The sequence below is a fragment of the Panthera pardus genome, unplaced genomic scaffold, assembly GCF_024362965.1.
Source record: "Panthera pardus isolate Hobbes unplaced genomic scaffold, ASM2436296v1 HiC_scaffold_6, whole genome shotgun sequence".
Classification (NCBI taxonomy): Eukaryota; Metazoa; Chordata; class Mammalia; order Carnivora; family Felidae; genus Panthera; species Panthera pardus.
This window is the reverse complement of record NW_026526991.1, coordinates 74,400,842-74,413,985: the sequence shown is the minus strand read 5'-3', so window position 1 is coordinate 74,413,985 and position 13,144 is coordinate 74,400,842. Positions and strand designations below refer to the sequence as shown.

General features: G+C 36.0%; 2 protein-coding genes across 5 annotated transcripts in view; one reads left to right on the top strand and one right to left on the bottom strand.

Moving 5' to 3' along the window:
* The window catches only part of CUNH12orf40 (chromosome unknown C12orf40 homolog), a 263,127-nt gene that overhangs the window by 105,502 nt on the left and 144,481 nt on the right, over positions 1–13,144 (top strand). For all 4 annotated transcript variants that reach the window (XM_053895208.1, XM_053895206.1, XM_053895210.1 and 1 more), the window contains one exon: positions 9,327–9,493. The gene's annotated coding sequence lies outside the window, so the exon portion shown is untranslated. The remainder of the gene's footprint in view (positions 1–9,326; positions 9,494–13,144) is intronic.
* The window catches only part of ABCD2 (ATP binding cassette subfamily D member 2), a 66,413-nt gene that overhangs the window by 14,239 nt on the left and 39,030 nt on the right, over positions 1–13,144 (bottom strand). Inside the window, exon 7 of the mRNA XM_019452454.2 lies at positions 6,141–6,286. Within this exon, the coding sequence (XP_019307999.1) occupies positions 6,141–6,286 (146 nt within the window). The remainder of the gene's footprint in view (positions 1–6,140; positions 6,287–13,144) is intronic.

Sequence of the window (13,144 nt, the reverse complement as noted above, 5' to 3'; positions counted from 1 at the left end):
CTGTCAGTGCAGAACTGACACAGGGCTGGATCCCATGAACCATGAGACCATGACCTGAGCTGAAATCAAAAGTTGTACACTTTACTGAGCCACCCAGGATCTGCTCTCTTACATCTTCACTACTGACTTTCTGTTGGATATTTATATAAAAAGCAATGCTTCTATATATTAAAAAATTGGTTACATCTATACATACTGATGTAGAAATGTACTTGGAACATCTTTGTATGAAAAATCAAGTTGCAGAATTGTGTGTATGTATAGATATGGACACACACATACACATTTATTTTTTTTTTTCAACGTTTATTTATTTTTGGGACAGAGAGAGACAGAGCATGAACGGGGGAGGGGCAGAGAGAGAGGGAGACACAGAATCGGAAACAGGCTCCAGGCTCTGAGCCATCAGCCCAGAGCCCGACGCGGGGCTCGAACTCACGGACCGTGAGATCGTGACCTGGCTAAAGTCGGACGCTTAACCGACTGCGCCACCCAGGCGCCCCTACACATACACATTTATATAAACTATGACTGCATTTCTATAAACAGACACATAGCTCACACCCCACAGGAATGGAATTATGAGACTTTTACTTTCTAAGTTACACATTTTTATAATATTGGGAAATATAATGATTTTTATTATTTTTATGGTTTATCTTTATTTTGTAACAAAAGAAGTGTACTCCAAAATAAAACTAGGGGCTCCTGGGTAGCTCAGTTGGTTAAACATCCAACTTAAGCTCAAGTCATGATCTCATGGTTCATGGGTTTGAGCCCCACATCAGGCTCTGTGCTGACAGCTCAGAGCCTGGAGCCTCTTCAGATGTGTCTCCCTCTCTCTCTCTGTTCCTCCCTCACTTGCGTGCTCTCTCTCTTTCTCGCTCAAAATAAATAAATAAATATTTAAAAGGAAAAAAGAAAGAAAACAAAACCATGAGGCCTAAGAGAGAGAGGGCCGTATCAAATATTTATTCATGGAAATGTCAGAAAATAATAGAGCAGAGTAGGCAAAGTCTGATTTTCAAAGAGCAAAATTACTGCCAAAACTTGCCACATACACTTAGGACAACAGTTCCAAATCCCAAGTGTTCAAGGCGTAATTTTCCCATGTAGAAAAAATTCAGGCTCTTTGGCCTCTTCTTTCTCTATCAGCTGAATTTTCACCTTTATTAAACTTTAAATAAACTGGGTCAAAGGAAAAGAAAATAGGAAGTAGAGTCATTGTTGTTTTCTGTGCAGTGGATTGAATAGATTTTCCCTGTTTCCCAATGATACTCCCCAGTAGGGAACCACTGTTCATTTTCTTGGATAAACTTCCAGGAATTTTCTGTTCATTTAAAAATATAGCTTGGGGTGCCTGGGTGGCTCAGTTGGTTAAGCGTCCAACTTCAGTTCAGGTCATGATCTCGCAGTTTGTGAGTTTGAGCCCTGCGTCAGGCTCTGTGCTGACAGCTCAGAGCCCGGAGCCTGCTTCAGATTCTGTGTCCCCCTCTCTCTCCGCCCCACCCCAGCTTGTGCTCTGTCTCTCTCTGTCTTTCAAAAATGAATAAACATAAAAAAAATTTTAAATATAGCCTTAAAATTTTATGTTAAGAGAAAAATCTCCAAATGCCATCTGATTTCAAGTTCTTGCTTCTAGTGAAAACTGTTGAAATATAATTTTTCTCGATAACTGAATTTTATAGCATTTATGAAACATAAGCAAGGATTTGAAAAATAAGCTCAGATTGCTTCATAGTGGAGAAATATTTGGGGCTTAAAAATTTGTTGCTCCTGCCAACTGAGAAGGGGCAAGAGAAAAGTATTTGGGTCAAAGGAAACTTTAGCTTTACATATTTAAATAAATCATGTCTTCTGTTCCACTAAACCCAGAAGTTTTAATAGGCAATACTGCTTGATCACAGAACATAAAAATCAAACCTCTGAGTTATAATATCATCTCTGATGCTGAGTAAGTGAGACTACGCCAGCTGAGGACAGTTTTCCTGCTTCCTTGAGAGGTACATGTTAATTTAGTTCATGTTAACATTTGGTAACACTTTTGGTAACATTTGGTAACACTTTTACTCTTTTCTATTTTCTAATCTCTTTTCATGGAATGAAACATAGTTTTTCATTCCATCTTTTACTAGAGCAAAGCATTTCTCTAAGCAAAGTATTAGCTAGTCTAAATAGAACCTCAGTACACTTCTTCCAAAGTAAGTGACGTCCTTGCAAATTTAGATGCTTTTCAGCTTGGCTTAAAAACATGCTTCGTGTTTTAAGGATGAAGCAAGTAGAGTAGGTTTCCTTGGAATTGTTTTATGCGTAAGGATATAACAATTCTTATTAGTGTCTAAGAAGCTAGTAGATTGCATAGCACAGTGGCATAGCCTACTATAGAACATTGACTTTCAAGTGAGATCTTTATTTGAATCCCTGTCATAACACTTGCTGTGGGCCCCTGAGGAAGTTACTAAAATTCTGAATTTCACCTGTAAAATGGGGTTAGTAAAACCCCCATCATAAGACAGTTTTAAATATTAAATAAGATGACAATGTGCATTGCTTAATATATTCTGCACAGTAGGCACTCAATAAACCATAATTACTGTTACATTATTAAGGTAAGAACATTCTTAAAAACAGTTCTTAAACTTCTCAATGACTTCTGAAAGAATAGAATAGCCCATGTTTATTGTAAATTTCTATTTGGATTATTGGATTTCAAACCTACCCAAGATTAACATGTAGCATTTATTCTGCTTCCCCGGTGTTTTAAAACGGTGAAGGAGATGATCATATGAAACAAAAAGATAATCTGCTTTCCATATTTTTAGTACTTATGAATTGTGATTATAAACACCATAAAAATAAGTGTAATAATACCTCTCCTGTCTGCCTCATTTGCTTATTATAGGGATCAAATGAAACAACGTATATGAAATTGCCATGTAATATACCAAGTACTGGCACACAAAGACAAAATATCATAGTATCAATATTACAAGTAGTAATGTTACCATTAGCTACTAATTATTGTGTATTCACTATGTGCCACTGTTATAAATGCTCTTTAGAGAGCATTTCTTTAAGTTTTCATTTTAATTCCAGTTAGTTAATATACAGTGCTGTATTAGTTTCAGGTGTACAATATAGAGATTCAACAATTCCATACATTACCCAGTGCTCATTACAAGTGCACTCCTTAATCCCCAGCACCTCTTTCACCCAACTCCTCACCCACTCCCCTCTGGTGACCGTCAGTTTGTTCTCTAGAGTTGAGTCTGTTTCTTGACTTGTCTCTGTCTCTTTTTTTCTCCCCTTTGCTCATTTGTTTTGTTTCTTAAATTCCACATATGAGTGAAATCACATGGTATTTGTCTTTCTCTGACTTATTTAGCTCAGCATAGTATTCTCTAGCTCCGTCCATGTCTTTGCAAATGGCAAGACTTAATTCTTTTTTATAGCTGAGTAATACTCTGTTATATCCATATATATATATATATATATACACACACACACACATACATACCACCTCTTCTTAATCCATTCCTCAATAAGTGGACACTTCTGGCTGCTTCCATATCTTGGCTATTGTAAATAATGCTGCAATAAAAACAGGGATGCATCTATGTTTTCGAATTAGTGTCTTTGTATTCTTTGAGTAAATATCCAGTAGTTCCATTGCTGGATCACAGGGTAGTTCTATTTTTAACTTTTTGAGGAACCTCCATACTGTTTCCATAGTGGCTGCATCAGTTTTCATCCCCAACAGCAGTACAAGAGGTTTGGTTGCTTTTTATCCACATCCTTGCCAACACTTGTTTTTTGTGTTTTTGACTTTAGCCATTCTGTCAGGTGTAAGGAGATATCTCATTGTAGTTTTGATTTGCATTTCCCTGATAGTAAGTGATGATGAACACCTTTTCATGTCTGTTGGCCGTCTGGATGTCTTCTTTGGAGAAATGTCTGTTCATGTCTTCTGCCTATTTTTAATTGGATTATTTGGTTTTTGGTATCTGTTTATACCCCAAAACATTGTATTTTGGATACTAATCCTTCTTGAGATATGTCATTTGCAAATATCTTCTCCCATTTGGTAGGTTGTCTTTCAGTTTTGTTGATTGTTTCCTTCACTGTGCAGAAGCTTTTTATTTTGATAAGTCCCAATAGTTTATTTCTGCTTCTGTTTCCCTTGCCTCAGGTGACATATCTAGATAAAAGTTGCTATGGCTCATGTCAAAGAGGTTACTGCCTGTGTTCTCTTCTAGGATTTTTATGGTTTCAGGTCTCACATTTAGGTCTTTAATCTATTTTGAATTTATTTTTATGTATGGTGTAAGAAAGTGGTCCAGTTTTATTCTTTTTCGTGTTGCTGTCCAGTTTTCCCAACACCATATGTTGAAGAAACTTTCCTTTTTCTATTGGATATTCTTTCCTGCTTTGTTGAAGATTAATTGACCATATAGTTGGTGACTCTGCAGAGTCTTACTTAATATTCACAGAATCCTTATAGGTAGATATTTATCCCCATTTTAGAACTGAAGACACAGAACAGTGCTAATTATATTTGAGTCCAGAACTCTGACTTCAAAGCTCACATTCCTAATCACTGTATTTCTGATAGGTAAATGGGCTAGGAAGTAAAAGATAAAATCTATGCAAAATTAAACCTAGAATTCTAGCTTGTTATTTCACTACTTTTTCTAGGCTATCAAATTATGTTACAAGTTATTTGAAAGTGTGACTATTAGAAAGTAATTCTTTTTAAAGCTCATATGTGTAACTGTTATTTCTACTCTTTCAAAAATGCCTTATTCATAAAGAAATTGTGATTTATATATACAATGGAGTACTATGTGGCAATGAGAAAGAATGAAATATGGTCCTTTGTAGCAATGTGGATGGAATTGGAGAGTGTGATGCTAAGTGAAATAAACCATACAGAGAAAGACAGATACCATATGTTTTCACTCTTATGTGGATCCTGAGAAACTTAACAGAAACCCATGGGGGAGGGGAAGGAAAAAAAAAAAAAAGAGGTTAGAGTGGGAGAGAGCCAAAGCATAAGAGACTCTTAAAAACTGAGAACAAACTGAGGGTTGATGGGGGGTGGGAGGGAGGGGAGGGTAGATGATGGGCATTGAAGAGGGCATCTTTTGGGATGAGCACTGGGTGTTGTATGGAAACCAATTTGACAATCAATTTCATATATTTGAAAAAAATGCCTTGTTCATAAAACACACAGCACAGAAGTTCCTGGGGCACCTGGGTGGCACAGTCGGGTAAATGTCCATCCCTTGATTTCAGCTCAGGTCATGATCTCACAGTTCATGAGTTCGAGCCCCACATCAGGCTCTGCACTGGCAGCATGGAACCTGCTTGGAATTCTGTCTCCCTCTTTCCCCACCACCACTTTTCAAAAAATAAATAAATAAACATTAAAAAATACTTAAAAAAATAAGTTTCTATATCTTATCTAATTCTCTATGTGCTGCTTGACAGAGGGAAAAAATGTATTGGTAAGACTGTGGGTCTGAAAACAAAAAAGAAGTTCTGAGATACCACTCTTCAAATTATTAAGTTTAATGTAAGTTGAGAACTTGACAGGAGGATATTTCTGCCATAGATTTTACATGCATCTAGATTAATGATGGCCTCAGAGACACTTGTATATTCAAATATGAAGAAAAAAACCCTTTTCATTTAAAAAAAATGTGTTTTTTTAATGTTTATTTTTGAGAAAGAGAGACAGAACACGAGCGGGGGAGGGGCAGAAAGAGGGAGACCCAGAATCAGAAGCAGCCTCCAGGCTCTGAGCTGTCAGCACAGAGCCCAACACGGGGCTCAAACTCACCAACCATGAGATCATGACCTCAGCCAAAGTTGGCACTTAACTGACTGAGCCACCCAGGCGCCCCCCCAAAAAACTGTTTTCAAATGCTAGCAGCAGACAATAAAAAATCCTGGTGTGCTGTAGGAAATACAACCCGAGCAGAAGACAGGACGTCAAGAATGGAAAATCAAATGCTGTGAAGTCCATGTGTGTGTTTATGTTCCAATGATAGCATATGTTCAAATTAAAATAGGGATGATTTACATAAGTTTAGTTTTTGAAACAAAGTTAAATGCATTTAGAAAATGGTAGACTTTACCTCCTTCTCTTTGAACTATGTGATAGAGGTGGACATTGTGTAGAATACATTCCAGGTCATGGTCTGTGTGGCCTTTGTCACGCATGTCATCCACCGAATCAGGGTAGATGACTTGATCACGAAGACTCCCAAGAGACATGTATGGCCTATAAAACACCAACCACATAAGAATCCTCGTACAAAGCCATTTTAGTTTACTCAGTGTGACGTTCTTGTGGTCTGAAAGCTCGAGAGCACGTTTTAAATACTGTATTTCTAGAATTACATTTATTACCTGGTGACGAGTATTTCTCTCTCAGGCATGACAGGATAATACTCTGTTATGTTCATGTAAAAATTTATTGAGACATAGCCACAAAGAAAAGTTTCCTCAAGGAATAGTTGGATACTTTCACACAGAAACACCTATCTTGTTTCACTGTATTTTATAAACATTGCTTCTGTAATCCATCTAAAATTATTTGAGTTAAATATTATAAAATTTGAGGTTTTGGCCCAGAGACGTGCCCAAGCAAAACTTAAAAAAAAAATACCATTAATTAGGGGCACCTGGGTGGCTCAGTTGGTTAAGTGTCCAACTCTTGACTTCGGCTCAGGTTGTGATCTCAAGACTGTGAGATCGAGCCCCACATTAGGCTCCACGCCCAGCTTGAGATTCTCTCTTCCCCTCTCCCTTTGTTCCTCCCCTGCTTACTCTCTATCCCTCTCTCTAAAAGAGAGAGACAGAGACAGAGAAATGCCATTAATAATAAAATGAGTGCAAATTAAAACTACACTGGGCTTCTTAGTTTTCAGATGGTAAAAGTTCAAAAACTTGACAACTTACTCAACTAGCAACCTATGGAGAAACAGGTAGTCTCAAACACTGGTGACAGTGAAAAAATGTACAATGTTTTGGAGGGGATTTGGCAAACCATCATATATTTTGGCCTTCGAACCACTTCTGGCAATTTATTCTAAAGATATACTTCAAAAATTACAAAGATAGAAGTGTGTAAGGCTATCCATCACAGCATTATCTATAATTGAAAAATATTGAAAACAACCTAAATGCACATACAAAGGAGACTGAATAAACTACAGCATCTACACTGTGGAGCTGTAAAACAGGATGTGGACCATCTCTACAGAGTGATTTTCCAAAAAATAGTTTTATGTTGAAAATCAAAGTGCAGAAGTAGATGTATAGCAGGGTTTCTCAACAGCAGCATTATGGATAAATGAAACCAGTAATTCTTTGTTGTTGAGGGCTTTTTTTTTTTAACATTTATTTATTTTTGAGACAGAGAGAGAGCATGATCTGGGGGGAGGGTCAGAGAGAGAGGGAGACACAGAATCTGAAACAGGCTCCAGGCTCTGAGCTGCAGCACAGAGCCTGACGCGGGGCTCGAACTCACGGACTGTGAGATCATGACCTGAGCCGAAGTTGGACGCTCAACCGACTGAGCCACCCAGACGCCCCTGTTGAGGGCTATCTTATGTATTCTAAATGTTTAGCAGCCTACCTGGTCTCCACCCACTAGATGCCCCTCCCCCAATAAAGAGTCTCCAGACATTACCCCCTGCACCAAACCATCCCCATTTGAAAACCACTAATATACAATATACTACCTTTATACAAAATGAAAGCGAAATGAGAAAGTATACATTTATCTGCTTATATTCATAAAAGGAAACAAAGTAAACCAGAAACTAGTAAAATTGGTTACCTACTAGAGATTGGAGAAACAAGGCAGAATGGATAGGGGAGGGAGTGGCCTAAGTATCCTTTCTATATATTTTTACTTTTAGAATCATGTTAAAATGTCATTGTTCAAAAAAATAGCATTAAACCAATAAGGGTGAAGGAAGAAACCTTAACATTAAGTACAAACAGAAACACATGAACTGAATAGTATATCAAATGAATAACAACCACACGGAAGGGGGAGGAGGTAGTGATCCATGGAACCTGAACGTGGCTACACTATTTCAGTTGAAGACCAAAAGAACCACAAAGAAATCTTGAACCTTATTTGGCAAGTTTCTTGTTGGTAATCATATAGATGTAGCAATTCTGAAATTGTTTTACCCATGTTGCAGGATTGACCAAAGAAGTAAACATTTTAATAATATTAGGAGGTAGGGTTCTCACTCCTGAAGAAAGAAGATATAAATACAGAAGGTGAGAAGGAAAGAACTGTAATATTTAATTTGAATTAGAGTGTCCATATAAATCCATGCTTTAAAAAAAAAAAATCTATTTTCTGTTCTGTCTATATTTGGTATGTCCTGATGTTATCCTCTGAGAAGGACACAACATCATTTACATACTGTAGTGGGTTGAACTGCAGACCCAAGAAGATATGCCCAAGTCCTAAACCCTCGGTACCTGTGAATGTGACCTTATTTGGAAAAAAATGGGTCTTCTCAGATGTAACTATGCTAGGGATCTCCAGGTGAGATTATCCTGGATTAACCAGATGGGCCCTAAATCCAATAATTGCCCTTATAAGCAGAAGAGAAACACAGGGAAGAAAGTCATGTGAAGACGCAGGCAGAGATTGGGGTTATGTTGTCACAGGCAGAGGAATGCCTGAAACTGCCAGGAACTGGAAGAGGCAAGAAAAGATTCTACCCTAGAGCTTAGGGGGTTTAGACCTACCAAGACCTTGATTTTGAATTCCTGACCTCCAGAACTATGAAAGAATACATTTATGTTGTTTTAAACTGCCAAGCTTTTGGTTACCCAGCAGATCTTGGAAATAGGTAGTTTTCTTGCACTAAAAAAAAAAAAAAAAAAAAAAAAAAAAAAAAATGTAACCTGAATCATAGCATCAGGAAACTACCAATCAAAACTAATTCCAGGGACTTTCTTAAAATAATAACAACAGTTCTGCACTCTATGCATATAAATGTCATAAAAAAGAAAAAACAACAACAAAGAGAAGCTGAGGAGGTGAGATTAAAAGAAACTAGAGTAACATGGCATCTTAGATGCAAATGAATTGAGAAAAAGTAGTTATTATAAAGGATAGCATTATGATAATTGGAAATTTAAAAATAGAAAATTTAAATATGGGAAGTTGTTGGGGCTCATTTGAAGGACACGACTGCCAGTTGACCATGAGCTGGACTGGGACAATCGAAGGCTCCTCACCCCCTCGCACATGCTTGGAATGTATGCTCTGCCTACCATTCCCACAGCTGGAACCGTTTCCAAGGAAGCAGCGTGAGAGAGCATGGTGTTATTGGGACCGTCTGGATGCTATATGTGACTGAATCCAGTTAAGGCCTCTATACAAACTTAAGATTCTGGTGGGCGAGTGCAGAGATCCACTCAACTTGTAGCTGCCCAGGACAAGCCTCATATGGTAAGTTCCCTTGCTTATTACCACCTGCCACCTGCCAAATAGGAATGGTCTCTTCTGTCTACTTTTGCCTCCAGGGACAGGGGCCAGTTTGGGAACCAAAAGCGTGTTAGGATAATAATACCAATGTGAATTTTCATGAATTTGATCATTGTACTGTGGTTATGCTAAAGAATATCTTTGCTTTTTGGAAACACACCCTAAAGTAGTTACGGATGAAGATTTATGATTACTGCAACTTACTTTTTAAAGGGGAAGGGTGTGAGAGAAAGAGAGAGAGAAAGTTGAAGGTTATAAATATAAATATATTTTTGTAGGTCACTCGTCTGCCTATTTTCCCATAACGTGCAAATGATTTAGTTGGAGCACAGATAACACAAGGTTATTTTACAACAGGTTTAACTAATATTTGAAAATAAAAGTATTTGTATTTTAATGAGATATATATACATTCCTGTAAAGATTTTCAATGGGGTCTTTAAAAATATGGGAATCCCTGGCCATATTTTAAAAATTGATATATAATTCACATATCATAAAATCCACCCTAGTAAAGTACACAATACTTTTTGAATGATTTTTTTATTATATTCACAAGCTCATATAACCATTGCCACTATCTAATTCCATAACATTTTCTTCACATCAAAAAGAAGCTTCATACCCAATAGCAGACACTCCCCATTCTTCCCTCCTCCCTGTCACTGCCAATCACTAATATACTTTCTGTGTCCATGGATTTGCCTATTCTGGACATTTCATATACACGAAATCACACAATATGTGGTCTTTTGTGATGGCCCTTCTGTTAGCATAATGTTTTCAGGTTTGTTCATGTTGTAGCATGTCATAGTATTTCATTCTTTTTCATGGCTGAATAATATTCCACTGTATGAATATGCCACATTTTGGTAATTCATTCATAAGTTGATGGATGTTCCAGTTGTTTTTGCTATTTGACTATTAGAAACAGTGGGCACACACCTAAGAGTGGAATTTCTGGGGCATATGATAATTCTTTGTTTGCTCTTTGAGGAACCACCCAACTGTTTTCTGAAGTGACTACACCATTTCTGGTCACATTTCTTCTACCATGTCCCTATATCTGCCTCTCTTCTATATCTCTTCTATATCTTCTGTCTTATTCTTTATCTTTCCTTCTCCAGTCTAACCGTAATTTTTAAAAAAAATCAGAATTAGGATGCATAGTTATTTGTTTACATTATATTAAGCATTCATCTAACGTGACAGTATCCTAAGTTAATATCTGGTAATAATATTAGTAGCATAAAATAGAAACTGACTATCAGAGTCAATGAGTAGTTTTTCAGCTGGTACTCAGACAAGTTAAGGAAGAAATCCAAGGAAACCTTAGTAGGTAGTACTTTTGCTAATTTCCAAAGTAAATTAGAAGCACAGATATATTCTATACCTTAGTATAAATCTCAGATATAATTCGATCTGTAGAACAGCCATGACACAATATATAAGGGAGACTACAATGAATAAAATACACCTGAACATTCATTTCACAAGTGTTTCTATAGGATTCTACCATAAGACTTGATTAACTGGTAATATTGGATGAAATCATATTTTATATCTACATTTCAGGGAAGACAGTATAGAGTCATAGTTGTGATAATAGGCTCTGGGCTGAAATTCCAATCCCACTATGTACTAGCAATGTGACCCAAATTCTGAACTAGAACTACCTCATTTTTAGAGTAACTTACTTTATTGCATTTGTTATGAAAACTAAATGAAGCAGTGGGTTTATATAAATCTTAAATGAAGCAATGTAGTCAGAACACTTAGTATAGTATAGGCACATAGTAGGCACTCAATAAACTGTTACACACAAAAAAATCACCTCTACTTAGGCTTAAGTTCTCTACCTATGTGAAGAAGCAACATCTTAAAAAAAAAAAAAAAAAAAAAAAACAGACGCAAAGGAATTCCTATTTAACCAGCTAAGATACTTGTGATTTTATACCACATAGCAAATTTTTATTATTTTCACAAAATTAATAAATAACAAGTACATAATTATGTAAATTTTAGAAATCATATTCTGTTAAACACTCAAGAAACCATCTTGGGTTTACCTAGAAGTACTTCTCTTAGTAACTGGAGCACCACTTAGTTCACTGGAGCAACTTATAAGGGCCGCGAAGGTATTAATGCATGTAAGGCTTCCTTCCATGTGCTTTCTTTGTAAGAAGAACTTGGAGGAGAAAAACTCTGTAACTTCTTTAAAAGGCTAATTTACATTATTTATGATTTTGCTACGCTTTTTGAAATATGTCAGTTCTCTTTGATGAATAGATAGGGAAATTTATTTCAAAATGGCTCTTCATTATAAGGCAAAGTAAATATGTTTTTGCAATGCTGAAGTTTTTATTGAGTTTATAAGTCTAATAACATTTTGAATAAGCACTCTTGAAATAAAAGGCAAAACAAAACAAAACAAACATGGTGTTTAGCCACAAAGTATTTAAAATTCAATCAACGTGAGATTTAAGCAAAATGCCAAATCATAAACATATTATGATGCAAAATGAGGAACAGCAAATATGTCCACATAACTTATTATTTGAGCTATTTGTTAATCAAATGATGTAATAGAATATGAAAACAGCTAGTTTGAAAATTTATGTAAAGGGAATACAGATGAAATTATAAAAAAAATTTATAAAATTTTATATTTATAAGGACTCAACAAATATTGCTTTATTAAAGTCCCATTTTCTCTCAATTATTGTTTAAAAATCATGTAAAATGGTAAAAACAACACATTCTATATGTGTCCAATGAGGTACATGGCAACTAAGGATATTTTGATAGGTTTTATTAATATACGCATTTAAAAATATTATGAAGCCACCACCAAACTCTCTGGAAAAGCTATATCCAGAGAAGTTGGGATGATACTGAGTGTCTTTGGAAACATAACAGATGAGGACCTTATACCCAATGTTTATGTGATTAATTTGCATGTGATCCTTTCCAGCTCATAGGCCTGAAGTTTAACGTTTTAAGCTAGCTCAAGTTCCTCTGGTCCTACTAGAGTTTTACAGAATTGATAAGCACTTAAAGTACCCTCTACTGAACTTTCCTTTCTAGACATATAGACCTATTCAGATCATCTTCTAAATATTTCAGATAGACCAGTTACCATGTCAGAATGTTATTAGCTTACTTGCTCTGGCCCATCAGAGAGGGGATCCTGCAACATACCTACTACAAGCAACAAAATAAATAGATTGCTTATAATTAGCAGATATCAAAGAAGAAGCACTAACTAGTTTCAATTTACTCTTCTCTAAGTAACATTTAGAATCACCACTATTTGCTGTGGAAAAGATATTGGAATAAATTCATAGGTATCACATTATAATTTAAATAATAATTATTATTTAAACAATTATCATAATTGTTTTTCTTTGTAATCTGGGATGACTTCAAATGCATCTATATTTAAAACTATTAGTTATAATAGTAAAATTAAAATTATTTCAGATCAAATCAATTCGCAGTGATTATGGCTTTTTATATTTATATTACAAATGTCTCAGGGTACACTTATAATTTGTATTCTACTCCCACTTTTCTGTGTTAACATTTAAAAATCTGACAGTTTATGATTGCTTT